Here is a 15,993-nt window from a genome sequence, read left to right on the forward strand (position 1 = left end):
ATTTGGTTGTTTGGGTGGGAAAGTGGGAGACAAGTTTCCTTGAATCAAGGAAACTTGTTTGCTGACGTGGCAGCCTAACTTTCCCACCCAATGCTATTTTAAAACCCCACATATTTTGTGGGACTTTGTGGGAAAGTTGGGAAAAATAAAAAGTAGGACCCACCCCTATCACTTTTCTACAAAACCCTTTCATTTCATTTCCTTCTCCCTCACCCCACTACACATGGGACCCACATGTTTTTTTTTCCCACCCATTTTTTCCCACCCTACCTTTGCAAACAAACGCAGCCTTTATATTCTTCTCAAATTTCTCCTCTTTATTCCCCTTCATTTCCTTTGCTTCTTCATCTTTTCTTGCCCTCATTATTTAATTTCTCTCATGACGAAGAGAACAGAATCATCTAATCTTCCCAATGTTTTTGATATATTATGATAATTTGATAATCAAATTCGACGATGGAAAATGAAGGAGATGGTGATATAATTCTAATAAATGTTTTTTTTTTTTTTTTGGTATGAAACTCTTTCATTCAAGGAACCGAGACAAACACGTGGGGATGTTCACAGAGTCATCCAGCCACGGAGTGGTATTAGGCCATGATGTCGAGCTCGGAATCGACAAAGCCACCTTTGCTAGTTTATCGGCCATACTATTGGTCATCCTAGGAATATAAGTAAAACTACAACTCACAAAATGAGATGCCAAGAAGAGAACATCAGAAATCAGTGGTTGTGTAGATAGAGGACCAGTCTTGGCAATATCCCTCAATAGTGAAATCAGTTCCTTGCTATCAGCTTCGATTACCACATTAATAAAGTGCCTATCTTTTGCTTCTTTAAGTGCTTCACGCATCGCTAGTGCTTCTCCATCAAGAATGTCAAGAAAAGAGGAGGGAATCGATTTGGCAAGTAAATGTTGACCACCATCATTTCTAATGATAAAACCAAGACTAGCTTTACCTGAAGATTTGTTGAAGGTTGTATCTATGTTTATTTTAGAAAAGCCAAGTGCAACCCGAATGGCCAATGAATTTTTGGAAAGTAACAAGAGGGTGGAAGTTGTCAGAAGTATGGAACAACATGGGGCAGCACTTCCCCAATGGTCCCCCACCCTAAACCCTAAATTCTAATAAATGTTACAAAAGCCTAAAGAGAAGCCTATTGAACGTGGAGGGCTAGAAAAGATGAGGGCAGCTAGCTTCTGTGATGTAATATTTTCTGGTTTTTCTATGAAATTTCATTGACTTATTTTTAGATATGTTCCAAGGACGGAAAATAATGTCGCAGATTTTCCTTCTTTGTTTTTTTTTTTTTTTTTTTGGTAAACAACACTTCATTCAGAAAACTAAAAAAAAGTACAAACACACCTGCATGAGTACACAAGGCTCAAACCGAACCAAGGAGTGGAAAAAGACCAAATTGTCGTACATGCAATAGACAAGGTCAGCCAGGGTAAGGATCGGGTCAAGCCCAAAATGGATCACGTTCACAAAACCCTTAGAACAGAAACACCAAAAAATCACCAACACCCACATAGGGGGACAGACATACAACACCCACATAAGGGGACATACAATACGCCTCAAGGGTGAACACAAAACTCCTACAATTGTAGCAATGGTAGCAACGAAAGTGCGGAGAAGGTTCGGACCTACCATCCGGCCCTGCCGTATAGGCGTACCTGTCAAGCTCGATGTAGAAGAACTTGTACACAGAGTTGGAGTTATTCTGCTGTGTGCACCAAAGAACCGCTGCAACCAAAGGAACTGTTATGTGAAAAACGAAAAAAGAAACTAAGGGGAAACCCTAGATCTGGTTATTGAAGCGAAGATGGGGAAGAGGGAAACGGAGACGGGAAAGAGGGAAACAAGCAATTAGAGGAGAGGAAAAGACAAACAATAGAGAGGGAAGCGGGAGAGAGGTGAGGCGGAGATGGGAGAGGCAGAGACAAGAGAGAGAGAAGCGGGGGAGGCAAGGCGAAGATGGGAAAGCAGAGACTGGAGATGGAAGCGTGGGAGGCGAGACAGAGACAGAGATGGGAGATGAGATGGAGATGGGAGCGGTAGATACAGGAGAGATGGAGGTGGGAGAGAGGAGGCGGAGCCGAGAAAAAGGAACAGGAGAAATAGACAGGGAGGGAGAGAAGAGGCGGATCTGAGAGGCAGAGAGACTACCAAGCGAGCCTCTCCACCTCAGACAATCGAGCGTTGGGGGCGGCGAGCGGGTTTTGCCAGAGACGGAGGTTAAGTCAGGTGTGGTGGACCCCCCGCACAATCCAAGGGACTTCTCCTGAAGAGTAGTTGTTTCACTTGAGTAGCATCATATGCGCATGGCAAAGAGGGGATGGTGTGACCTTTGGTCTCATGGAATCATCTTTATTGGTCTTCTCCAACCTAACAATAAATCTTCTTTCTACAAGAGACACTTTAGAGCAACACACATAGAATCTAGTATATATGAAATCGGAATACAATAGATTGCATGTGAATAGAGGAATTCAGATCCTCTCTACTCACGTAGCCTGTCCTCCCATCCGCCGACCTTCACACATTGCCTACCCATGGTCATCAAGGGCAGAACCAAGATTGAACATTGGGGGGGGCAAAAAATGAAAGTCCAGATCACCTTCCTGTTGGAGAAGCAATAATATTTTTTCACCACATATATTGTGTAGGCCCTTATAAAACCCACTAGGAGTCCCACCTCTGAATTATTTTATTATATTAGGGCATAAGCTCACATATATTTTGTGGGGTCAACACATATTTGAAAAAAAAAAAAAAAAAAAAAGGTAAATTATTGATAATGATATTTTTTTTCTGACAAAATATAGATAATTAAAACAACAATACAAAAAAAAAAAAAAAAAAAAAAGACACATGACTTCAACCCTACAAAGTTAAATGCAAACCAAAATTTTCTTTGTGGGAGATGCAAACCATTTTTTTTGGGGGGGGGGGGGGATTAGGAGATACAAACCAATGGTAGTTACCTTATTAACTATAGAAATTTCATTCAAAATATAAAATAAAAAAACAAAAATTGAAGAAGAAATAAATTAAGTAACAAAGAATATAAAATCAAATAAAAAGAATAACAAAAAAAAAAAAGAGAAAAAGAGAAAAGATAAATAAATTGAGAAAGAGAAAGAGTACCTAATTGTGGAGAAGAATTTTTTTCAAAATTTTCTTAAACCACCTCTATGAAAAGGAAAAAGAATAAATAGGAAGAAAAGAGGAGAGACGAGAGAATAAATAGAAATTGAGGAGTTAGTTTCTAATTAGAAATGACATTTTGAATACCTAATAAGATTTTCTTTTTAAAATTTTTTCTTAACCAATGTTTATAGAAAGAGAAGAGAAAAAATAGGAAGAAAAGTTGATAGAGAAGAGAGGCGGATTAAATAGGGATTGATGAGTTAGTGTTTAATTAGGAATGACATTTATACCATTATTTTTACTTTTAAAAATTGTTCTCAATATTGAAAAGGTCAAATAATAATATTCCACATGTGGGAAGAGAAAACTTAGGAAAGATTAAAGAAATTAATCGAAATTTTGTAAAATATAGGGGGTGGCTCCTCCAGCCCCAATGTAGGTCCGCCTCTGCCCATGGTACATAGAGCTCGTTTGGAAGCTATAAATGGAAATTCTCCAATAAATTAGGGTAGGGTTGGACAACTCAGATTATGTCGGTTGGGAATTATCGATATGCCCAAGGGCAGTTTTGGAAATTGCTAATTAGGTGGTTACAATAAAATGAGATACCGGTATGATGGAGGTAATTCATTGTGTGTGAAAATAGTGTCGGTTGGTCTTTCTCTGTCTCTCTCCGACATGAAAAACACAAGAAGAAAGAGAAAATAAAATAAAAAAATGCAGGTTTTTTCTTGGTCTCTCATCTTCTTGCTCGATCTTATCATTTGACCATTTGACCATTCATCCACAACAGTTCTTGAGTTGTGAATCTTATTTTCTTTCCACGTGATTGAAAATTCATCGGTATCTGATTCCGTTGAACAACAATACGAGGATTCGATCCCTTTATCTTTCCTGCAAATTTATCGTGAAACTTGTATCCATGTAAGATCATTATCTTCTTAATTTTATATTAATATATGAATCTAATTCGTGGTGCATTCAATTCATCATATAGCTTATCCCATATCAAAGCCAGCAATGTCCTTGTCCAATGATGTTAAGAGCACTCTAAGGGTGGGAGGATGAATTCGGATCATCTTCCCGTCGAGAGTGCTCCCCCATGGCTTCCTGACCACAAAAATCAGTGGGTCCCACTGGTGGAAAAAAAAGTTTTTTATTTTTATTTTTTTTAAAAGGTGTTTTTCACCGTGGGCCCCACTGATCTTTGTGGTCAGGAAGCGTCGGGGAGCACAAAGTGCTCCCCGTTGGAATCGCTGATCCGGACTCTGGGAGGATGGGGTGGAGGCTTGCTCAGATGAAGAGGATTTGGACTAGGCTCTTAATATCATTGGACGAGGACATAATCTGAGTTGTCCAACCCTAGAGAATTTTCATATATAGCTTCTTAATGATGTAATTAATAGTCAAATATATTGAGTTTCATCTTTCATGTGAAAATGATGGAAAAAGAGGTAGCCATGGTTATCTAAACGTTTTAGTCATAGAAAGCCAAAACCTGATTAATTAAAAGAATCAATTATGTAGTTATCCATGAATAAGAACAAGGGTCAACCTCCAACCCATATATATAGGGACCTAGGCCGGCTATGATTGTTAGCTCAGACGGTGGAAGACTCTAGAAATATTATTGGTGGTTGGCATGTGGTTGTTAAGAATAAGAACAAAACCAAGCAAAGGATAATATACCTGTGTTCCTACTGCATATCTTTCCTACTTACCATGCATGAATGCTTTGAATTAATAAGAACACATATGGTTGTAAAATCTCTTGGAACATAAATGTCACAAATCCCTAAAATTCTTAAACTTGTGACCTTGAGTTAATGGTAAGGGATTAAAGCTAGCTTTGCTTGTGTGAAAATGTTTAATACCTTATTTATTGTTCTTTTCCATTGAAGTATTTATCCTAAAAAAGATCTCAACTTTAGAGCCCTTTGACCCTCTAATTGTATGATTTCTATTCAAAGCAAAAGAAAAATGAAGAAAATTATTACAAGGAACTAAGCAAATCAACAAGCCTATTCCATTGCTTTGTAGGGACGACTACAATGCATGTAAAAGGGAGAGTTGTTCTTTCACCACATCATTAATTAGGGTTCACAAACCCTTCAAAAGTTTTCTATGTTCTTCAAAAGACACTTCTGCTAGACCTGCAATTAAGATGAACGGATTCCTAAATCTGCCACAACCAATGAATGCCTTCTTTCTCTATGATTTTAACTGTATTTTTATGAATTTTACCCTCAGAAAAACCTTTGTGAAGCCCAGTGAAAAGATTGAAAGGGGGTTTTGTAATAAGTACCTCATAATGTCCAGGATACACATAAAATGATCTATGGTTCCATATGAGCCCTAACAGTTCAGGTACCTGCAGCACCTCACTAGAATGCTTTCATGGATAATGTCAGATCCAGGGTTCTTGATTTCGTCCTGCTTTGCTCTTCTCCTTCCAGCATATTTGATGGAGAAGGTAACAAAAACAAAGATCCACTTCTATCTTCTCCTTCTTCTTTTTCTTCATTCTGGGTTCTTCTATAGTCCACTCTTTGTCTTGGCATGACATTGAGTGACAAGTTCAAATCAAGATCACAGTAGTGAGCTTTCCTTTTTACAGTGTTCCTCTTTTCTTTTCTGGTGCCTCTACTAGTTGCATCTTGGTGGTTTTCTCCACCCATGCCACCCCATCTCTCTTCATCATCAGTTCCTCGTGATTCGCAATCGTATAAGTTGGGTTTCGCCATGGTTGTTCTGGATTGGTTCTGATATGATTGATGATCAAAACTCAGATCTTGATTGAGTTTTTGATTTCTCTTAGTCGTTTGTTCACTACTTCCATCTGTATAACCATTTAGTGAACTATAATATCTGGGTCCGTGTATCAAACCCACACCATTGCTTTCATCGAACCAGTTACCATATGCATTCCATGAATCACTAAATCTGGAGAGAATGAATATACAAAACGAAGTAAAAAAAAAAAAAAAAAACTTCAAATTTCTATATTTGTGGCTGACGAAGATGTGTATACAATTCAGAATCTTTCAATTTGATTACCTGAAATTTGAAAAAATTCCTTCATGACCATGACTCTGTATAATGGGAAGTAATTGATAATGGCTGTGGATTTGGTGATCTTTAGCATTCACATGATTCTCTTCTTGGGTCATACCTGTCATGAATAAAGTAAGATTTCATACAAGAAGATGTAATATAGAACCATGCCATGAACTCTTAATTACCTCTACTCTGATTGCCTGATGTCTTCCTGCTTCTATACATCTGTTGCACAATTTCGACATTGCCGAGAATTAAAGATAGTTAACAAATCTATAGTAAAGCAGTACTTCCATGAATCCAAACTTTGGAGGTTCTTGGAGAATTCTAATATGAATTTAATTACCTGTAAATGACTCTTCACATGAGTGATGCTGAGGCCTTTGATGTTCATCAGCTGAAGTACTAGCTTAGGAGTTGCTTCTGCATCAAACAGTGAAGATCGATCATGATATATAAACAAAAATAATGGTCTCCTTGAGCTTGGTTGCCATGGTTTTCTGTTAATATAATCTGCAAATAACTTACTCTCTTGTCCCCCTAGTCTTTCCACAGCATGAACAAAACAAAGATGGAGATCAGGAGTCCAACGTAGCCTTGGAACCTTAGATCGACAGTATTGTCTTACACTGTTGGAGCTTCCCTTATTTTCACTCTCATCTCCACCACTGCTGTTATTGCTTGAACTCACACTGCTTCTAGTTCTCCCAGTACTCTCCTCATCTTGATTCTTATTGGAAGGTTTTCTTTTCAAATCATCACTACCAGGGCTAGTTTCACTTCTGTCCATCTTCTTTTTGTTCCCCTTGAAGCCCCCAAAATCTGAAGCTTTACTGAAGAAAATGAGAGAGAAGAAGCAAGACTGATATCAATCTTCACAGAACTTCAAAAACTAATCAAACTCTTCCTTCTTTCATCATGCACAATCATATATGGCCTGTATAGATCAAATTAATGTCAAACTTCACTGGTTAACTCCTTCAACCAAACATTTTATCAAAAAAAAAGGAAAACTCCTTCAACCAAACAAATGAACAGAAACGATGGTGATAGGTTGAGAAGATGAGAAAGGAAATATTCCTACTCCTTCCTCCTTGTTCTTCTTGACTTTGTTTCCCCTTTCCGTACGTCATTAAATAATAGAGAATATTCTTAAATATTTATGGCCGCATTGTAAATGTCTCATCATGCATGCAAGAATAGGTGTGCATTCATGGGTGAAAAACACATGATTGGTACAACTCGTTCCATTAATTTCGATGCTTTTATGTACTGATCAAGAGACTAACAAGGTAATCTACTCCAATTTTTGGATGGTGAAAATTGGGGTGGTGGAGAATATCTCTAGTCTTAACTGGGTAGGCAGAGAAAGAAAGGGTTGAGAAGTTAGTGCGAGAAAGGGTGATCAAGTTTTCTGGAGCTTTGGTGCTTGCTGTTGGTGATCATAGAATCGTATCTCCAATCCATATTGATTCTCTTCTGAGACAACCGCAAGAACAGGATAGCTAGGGAAAAAAGAGAATAAAGACAAAGAATCAAAGAGAAAAAAATAATAGATGACATAATTAGGGTTTTCTAGGAGATTCCTAGCTAGAGTTTCAAAATCAAGAACATATATGTATATTGTTTTATTCTGACAGCCCACATAGTTGTTGATCTTTGGAAATCATATGGGGCTACGGTTGATTACAGATTTCATCTCCTGATGATCTCATGGTGACGAAGTTCAAGAAGGGGCTCTCGATGTAGTGACTTTTTCTTTTCTGTTTTTCTTGAGAAGGGAGGTGGGGAAAGGTGGGGAAGGAAGAACGCTTGAATTAGAGACCTCTTTAGTCTTATCACCTCTACCTAAGATCCTGCCACCATTATGCTAAAAGTACATAGGGGAGAAGTTATACATGTTAAACGGATTGGATTCGGCTAGGATAGACCAATATCCAAATCCGAATCTGATTAGCAAAACAGATACCTGAATACGAAGTCGAATCCTGCAAAAATTTAAAGAATGCATCCGAATTCAAATCCAGAACTTTATCGGATATCCAATAATAATCCAATCCGGATAAACTATCGGAATATTGATTGGTGATTGTCATTTTTTTATCTCCGATTTTCAATTTTCGGTTACCCTTGCCGGTTTTTGAATCTAATTATCAATCCTTTTTAAGAGAAAAGAATGTTTGATACTTTACTCTAACTAGATAATTTTCGATTTTCGATTATTTGGTTTCTGAATCCGATTACCATCCCTTTTCAGACAAAAATGTTGAATACTTTATCCGGATATTATTCAATCCAATAAACAATTATCCGAATATGAATCCAGTTGCTTAACGAACGAATACATATATTTTTTCGGTAAAAAAATTTTTTTTGGATACGAACACTCTTAAAAGAATGCGAATGCAAATTCGGAGGTAAATTTTAGCTATCCATTTATAAGTCTAGGTAGAGCCAAGGTTTAACATCGATGGGGGGGGCCAAATAATGCAAAATTTTGTGCGCCTTGGTTTCTACAAATTTGTCAAATACCCTAAAAACAAGGTGGGAAGTTTCGGCGAATTTCGGCTAGTTTGGAAGGTAGCGAATTGAAATTGGGGGCAAAAACGATATTTACCAATTTTCCAGAGAACCGGCGAAAAACAAGCCAAAATTGCTGAAATTTCACCGAGTATCTCTTTCTTTCATTCGAACCATCTCCATCTCTGAAATCTACATGAAAAAATCCCTAATTTCTGTTACCTAACATATTATAGAAGAACTTATTTTTGTTTCTCAATTTTTTGATCAAGAAGAAGAAGAAGAAGAATAAGAAAATGGCTCTGGTGCGACAAAGCCCTAAAAAAAATCGAGAAGATCGAAGTAGATTACAAGAAGAAACCCCTTCTTGTTTCTCAATTTTTTTGATCAAGAGAAAGAAGACAAAAAATGGCTTTGATCACACCAAAGCCCTAAATCGCTGCTTTCTGATCATTGGCTTTTTGTTATCTTCTTCTCCTCCCTTGTCTTGCTTTGTTTCACTAATAGTTTACCGGATTAAAACTGGTCTACCGTCAACCCATCGATGAACTCTTCTTGCTTAGCTCCACCATCAACGATGAACTTCCTCTCTTTTGCGATTGGACTTTGCTTCAAGAGTTTTCTTTAAGCCGATGAACTTCCTCTCTACAGTGGCTCAAAAATCAGAATTTTGGGTTTCACGTTGAATTGATTATTTTAAAGTTTTAAACCCTGTTTACACAAAATGCCAAATACATCACGCAACCTATTTTAGTGATGTGCTCAGTGACGTGACCAAATGGTTCCACTGAGAAGAAGCCTCGTGAAGGCTCCTAAGAGTCGAGATAACGATCGATATACCCTGAAATGTCGGCGAAATCATCGCCGACTTTTTCGGGGTTTTACTTGTTTTGCCACCCAACCAACTATCGAACTGAAACGATATTTTTTACCTTGCCTAAAAACAAAATATTGACAATGACCTTTCTATCCATTGTTTTTACTGTTAAAAATTTTCTCCAATTGGGGGAGAAGGGGAAAATGTTAATATTTTACTCATGAAAAGAGGGCCCGGGGGTAGCTCTAGGGAAATATTAAAAAATTGGGAAGAGGGGTGCCAAGTGTTGGTATTTCACATATGGAAAAAGGACCAAAGAGGTATCCATAAAGAAATTTTATAAAATTGGGTGGAGCCATGGCCCCTTGGCCCCTAGGAAGTTCTGCTCCGGGAATTACATCCACGAATGAGAATCCTTTGGCTTTTATCAACAACAATGCAGTGTACAGAACATCCATCTTGCATGAGTGACGCCAACATTTGACTTTCATCGTAACAATGCAATGTACAAAACATCCATTCTGTGTGAGTGACAACACCATGGGTATAAAATAATGAGTTGAAGTGATCAATATATATCCCAAATATAATTGAACTCATTACTTCTTACTAAGACATGTTGGGCTTTGCCATCTGAGCCAACCCCTTAATGGTCGTTATTGATGTTTCTAGATGGGGTGGTTCTATGTTTTAACATATAACCATAAGATATTTACTATTCTCAAATTAACCCCTTCTTTTGTTAGAAATCACATTGGCAACATCTAATATGGTTTTTCATCATTTTAAGTCCCCCACACTCTTGGAATATTTTACTAAGCTAGCGTTAGATGCCTCCTGTAATGCAACCTAGTATGAAACTTTAGGGATTTAGTTTGGCAGCAGCCTTGATGTGGCAGGCTTGATCATGGTGATGAGGTGGGCTAACTTGATGGTGTTAGATTCAACTCTTGGCCTAGATTTAAATCTCAACCGTTTAGTTAACCTAAATGCAAATTGTTAAAACTTAAATGAGTGAATTAATTAAATGGTTCAGATTTAACTCTAGACACAACAGTGAATCCAAGCCGTCGGCTGCCCGAATCATACATTAATTATGCTGCTCCCAAGCAAAATTCAAACTTCAATACATTTTCTACACTCTGTAATTGCAATTTTCATATTTAATACTAAGAGTTCAGTTTTCTCATAAAAATATAATAATAATAATAATAATAATAATAATAAATATTTGTATAATATATAAAAAGTCAAGTTTATCATTTCAAGAAATACATGATTTTCTAATCTTTTAGCTAGTAAACTCATGTTTCTTCACGTAAAGTAAATGTTAGGTAATGTTGTTCCATGGTTGACAAATGATGCAGCACTTCTAACCAATATTTGTTCTCTTCTGGTAAATAGCCATAACTAAGAGTAGTAGTATATATATGACTTTATATGAACTGAACAATAGAAAACCCTAAAATTTCATTGTAGTCAAACATAAAGAGTGGCTCCTTCTATGAATTTTTTTTTTTTAAGAACTTTCTTCTATCAGTTCACATTTATTTTATTATTATTATTATTTTTTTTTTTTTTTTTATAAAATGCTGTTGTATCGGTTCACATGTTATATATAGTGAATTAGGTCATAATGCTACCCTAATGCCTCCTCCAAGTTCCATCACATATTAAGGGCAATGACTCACTTCACTTGTGGGGTCATGTACCTTGGCTCCTCCAAGTTCCATCCTTTGGCGTGGCTCACTTCGACATTGTAGGGGGTCACGGGGGTTTGGGGTGGTTTTGGGTTGAAAAACACCTAGCCCAAACCCGGTCCATTAGCAAAATAACGGTTTTAGGCCAATTTCAATTTTGTGCGGTTTGGGTTCGGGCTAACTAACGGTTTAGACTCTAGTTGACTAACAATTTAGAATTGGGTTGACTAACGGTTTATGGTGTGCAAGAAAAATAACAAAAAGAAACAATTGAGCACCCTACAACAAAAACGAAAATTCTATAGAAAGCAAAGTTGCTATTGGTCAATTTCCATTAAAAAAACCCACCCATTCTATAGTAATCAAGAACTTAGATATTAAGTAGTAAAATGACTATTCAATCTTTGAATTCATGCTTAATTTTTTTAATTGTCTATATTCCCAACTACTTAGTGGTAATATAATTATTCAAATAATATTTAATGTAAAATTACAAAACATGTTGTGGTTCGGTTTCAGGTTGGTGGGGGCTCTACCACCCTGAGCCCAAATATGGCCCATTAAGGTTTGGTTTGGACGGTTCGGGCTATAACAGGCTGGTGCGGTTGGTTTTAACGGTTCGGACTACAAATTGACACCCCTAGAACATTGGCAAGGTAGATCTACTCCCTGAATGCATGGTGATATTTAAAGAGTCAGGGGAGGGTTATCCTGTACCCTCAAGGATAGAGAGAAACCACGCGCAATTGGGTGATGCGGATGAGATGAGAGGGCAAATGGGTAGATGCCAAATGGCAGCATCTAGTTGGTCCAATTTGCAAGGTTATCATGCTTGTGTATCTAGATGAAAACCAGTTTTTTCAATTAAAATTTCACCTATTAATATGTAATGGTCTAATGGACTTTTCCCCAAAAATAAATTATATGTCATGGACTCAAAAATCGACCAATGATATAAAAGCCCAATAATGAACCCAAACCAGTGGTGATTTAGCCCAATAGTGTATATGGGCTTTGTAGGGACTTTAGTCCACTTTCTTCACACCAACAAAAAGTTCATAATTCCCAGTGATTCTTAATTCTGATGTAAATCGTTTAGTAAAAGTAATCAAACCATTATTAAAAAGCAGATTCAGAGACTCAACGAATTTAAAATCCAAAAAAGTCCAAGAGAATCAGGGTGTTTTATACTTAGATTTCTTTTTAGGGTTTAGGGTTCCATACTAGATAAGTGCCTAGGATACTATTTTGCCACTTTTCTTTTCCTTTTTTTTCCTTTCTTAATTCCCAAACAGAGCCGTTGGAGAACTCAGTTTCTACCTTTTTTTTTTCGATTTATTATTTTCCCTATTTGTGGTCCAATGGACCCAATCAAGGACATGTCAAGCACTACTTTAACCCAAGCATTGAATATCTAGTACCTTTAGGGTTTTTCTTTTTCTAAGAAATAACTTGAGTTTTACATTTTTAATGAATGATTTTGACTGAATTAATTATGCAGTCAACCTCACATTATTAAGTCATACCCCAAAAGGAAGAAGAAGAAAAAAAAAACAACTTACATTTTAAGTCTTTATTGTTAAGGTTTTTTTTTTTCCCTATCAAACAAGTCTTTATTGTTAAGTTGATCAAAACTAAGGTTTGACTGAAAAAATTACTCCTTTTCAAATAATGAATACTAAGTGACAAGCATTTTTGAAAACTTTGAAGATTTGAAATTTTTTTTTTTACCCGGCATCTCTTCAGAGACAAACCTGTGAAGTTTGTTAGGCAAACCGTTTGTGTCCAACCGAATCTCTATAGGCATAGATATCATACTAGCCAAAAGGTTAGCAAACTGATTAGTTTCCCAGACTTGGTGAATCACTCGCAAATGCAGCAATGAATCTTGTGACTTTCAAATGTCCTCTACAACCCCCATAACATACCATGGGATCCCCAATTCACCCTTCACAACCTAGACAACATTGAGAGAGCCCAAATGTAACTATACTTTGCTAAACCCACATCGAATCACCTCTTGTAGCCCTACGCGCATCCTACGCAACTCACAAATAAGGATATTATCTTCCAAGGAACTGGCAGCATCCTTCAGGGTCACAACCAATCGCCCCGTACCCACCCTTTCCACCAACTATCGAGCCATCACTGCCGATGGTCTCAACCAATGGTGAACTGAAGCTGTAGGCACAAGCTAGATTCCATCTATCAAAGAAAGCTCTATTAGGCGCGAAGTCATTCACTATAGGACGCTCCTCCAAAAATCGAAGCTGGACCAACCTCACAATCCGGCAAGTCAATTGCTCTTCCAACTGCTTCCCACCATTATGAAGACGATCGTTTCTTTCCTTCCATAAACAATAGAGCTTGGTATTAAAATTAAGGCACTTTACTGCCTTCAAAACATAATCACCTAAGAAGTGGGAAACAACCACTCTCATGAGAAAAGCTTGATTCCATGAATGTAATAAGTGATCATTTCTGCCACACTCCAAATGTGCCTCATGAGAAAAGCTTGAATCCATGAATGTAGATGATAGAGACCCAACCCACCCTCCTCCTTTGGGGAACAAACAACCCTCCAAGCTACCTTGTATGACACTCTTTTAGTAATTCCAATCCATATTTTTTTTCTTTTTGATAAATCTTCTCAAGATGGAGGAGTCTTGATTAATTATGGCTAGTATTGATTTTTGAGTTTACCATCAAAACTAAATGCCCTAAAAATACAAGATCACTTATGATTTGATTCCTTCAATTAATTCTCTATTACTGAGTTGTGATGCATTATCTATTAGGGTAGAGGATTGTACTATTTTATATTTTTTTTAATACACATTTAGGAGAGAGGGTTCACCTCTAAGCATTAATAAAGTGGATCATAAATGTCGAGAGATAGACCCCTTCGGAAATGTGCAGCGGAAAAGTGTGAGAGAAGCACAATCCTGTGGATTTGGGCTCTTAGTAACTTTTTACTTTTGACATGAGCTCATTTTAAAAGAATTATGTCATCCTTGGAAGAAGTTTATTCAATCTAATCTATTTATTTGAATCATCTATCATTGAAGGTGGAGGATATCACTCTCCCGACATCCTTTCCATCACATATTCAAGAAGCGGGTGTATCTCGTTAGTATTCAGAGGTGATCAATCTCCTTGAATGTATGGTGATGAGAGGGGGGGGGGTCAAGGTAATATTGTCGAAACTAAACTCTTTGTTTTTTTATACTTTTACTTATGAAATGTTGGTCTTTATCTACTAAACTAGGGATGTCAACAATGCGGTTTGGAGTGATTTCGGGTTTGGCTTAACGGTTTCGGGCTCAAATACACTAGCCCAAACACGGCCCGTTAGCAAAATAACGGTTTCAGGACGGTTTCGGTTTGGTGCGGTTTGGGTTCGGGCTAACTAACGGTTTGGGCAAACAATTTATGACTATCGGGGCAAGTAACAATTATGATATTTAAGAAAAGGAACAAAAAGAAATAGTTGAGCACCTTGCAACAAGAGCCAAAATTCTATGGAAAACAAAATTATTATTGATCAATTCCCCTTAAAAAATGAAAAGTCATTCCACATTACTTAATTTAACTTGAAATGCAAAGACATACCTCTGGATTGGATAAATATTTACTTAATTTAAATAAATTTGGTACATTCAATTGGACATTTATACTTGATCCTTCTAATTGTCATTTACAAGTAGTAGAAGACTATTTGATCTTTGAATTCATAGTTGATTTTTTTGATAGTTTATACCAACTACCTAGTGGTGATACAATGATTCAAACAATATTTAATGTAAAACTATAAAACGAGTTGTAAAACGGTTTATAACGGGTTGCGGTTTGGGTTCGGGTTGGTGCGGGCTTTGTCACCCTCAGCCCAAATATTGCCCATTAAGATCCGTTCTGGGTCGGTTCGGACTATAATGGACCGGTGTAGTTTGGTTTTAACGGCTTGAACTGCAATTTGACATCCCTATACTAAACCAACCCCAATTCAACCTTCATTTCAATATTCTAATTCATTTGTGATTAAGCATTAGCCAAGCAAAGAGGGTGGCAGGCAGTTCAAATGCATCATCACATGGACAAAATGCTTAATCAAAAGATAATCAATTTAATTAGGGAGAGAATATACTTGTAGACTAAACAAAACATACTTTATGTCTTAGTTCATCCATTTTTCTAAGCACAAATACAGCCTCTATAAATTTATCTTAAATCCTTTAACTAAGCGACACAAGTTGTAATTTATAAAGTAGTGTTTGCAAGTTGCAATTTTTTTTTCCCCACCATATAAAACAAAAGGAGAAAGAGAAAGAGAGAGGATGATAATTTTTTAGGTCAACCAATATAAAATTGTAAATTAAAAATTAAACAAGGGTTTAGCTCTAATATATTTTAAAAAAATTAGGGAGTAATCGTGATTTTTGGCATAATGAAGATGGCCTCTTATGGCCAATGCAGGGTTGGTTGAGTGATAAAGATCCATACTTCTCAGTAGAGAAGGTCTTGGATTCGACTTTTGCGGATGGCATTTCATTTTCAATATTAACATAAAAAAACATAAAAAATAAAAAACAATAATAAAAAAAAGAAAATAGCCTCTTATGTAGACACCTTAAGATCATGAAAATTTAGGTAATCAGGTCCGAGTCTTCATCTGCACATATCTTTTCCCTATCCCTCTCCTCCCAGGAGTCTGTGGGGCCCATCTAATTTATTTCTTCTTCTT

General features: G+C 36.9%; 1 protein-coding gene across 1 annotated transcript; it reads right to left on the reverse strand.

Annotated features, from left to right (window-relative positions):
- Nucleotides 1-4,803: 4,803 nt before the first annotated feature.
- On the reverse strand, nt 4,804-7,263 carry LOC149007751 (uncharacterized). Its single transcript, XM_089166320.1, has 5 exons — nt 6,744-7,263; nt 6,562-6,638; nt 6,401-6,440; nt 6,216-6,330; nt 4,804-6,101 (listed from the first exon to the last, which is right to left on the reverse strand). The coding sequence occupies exons 1-5, from the start codon at nt 7,003-7,005 to the stop codon at nt 5,543-5,545; spliced, it is 1,053 nt and encodes a 350-aa protein (XP_089022446.1). The 5' UTR covers nt 7,006-7,263; the 3' UTR covers nt 4,804-5,542.
- Between the last annotated feature and the right edge of the window lie 8,730 nt (nt 7,264-15,993).

The sequence above is a fragment of the Hakea prostrata genome, chromosome 8, assembly GCF_041222555.1.
Source record: "Hakea prostrata isolate BN-2017 chromosome 8, UWA_Hpros_2, whole genome shotgun sequence".
Lineage (NCBI taxonomy): Eukaryota > Viridiplantae > Streptophyta > Magnoliopsida > Proteales > Proteaceae > Hakea > Hakea prostrata.

Coding starts and splice junctions, on each gene's coding strand:
- LOC149007751 (XM_089166320.1), bottom strand. CDS start 7,005: ATGGACAGAAGTGAAACTAGCCCTGGTAGTGATGATTTGAAAAGAAAA. Junction 6,639..6,743: donor AAGACTAGGGGGACAAGAGA/GTAAGTTATTTG, acceptor TGTTTGATGCAG/AAGCAACTCCTAAGCTAGTA. Junction 6,102..6,215: donor GGAATTTTTTCAAATTTCAG/GTAATCAAATTG, acceptor CATTCTCTCCAG/ATTTAGTGATTCATGGAATG.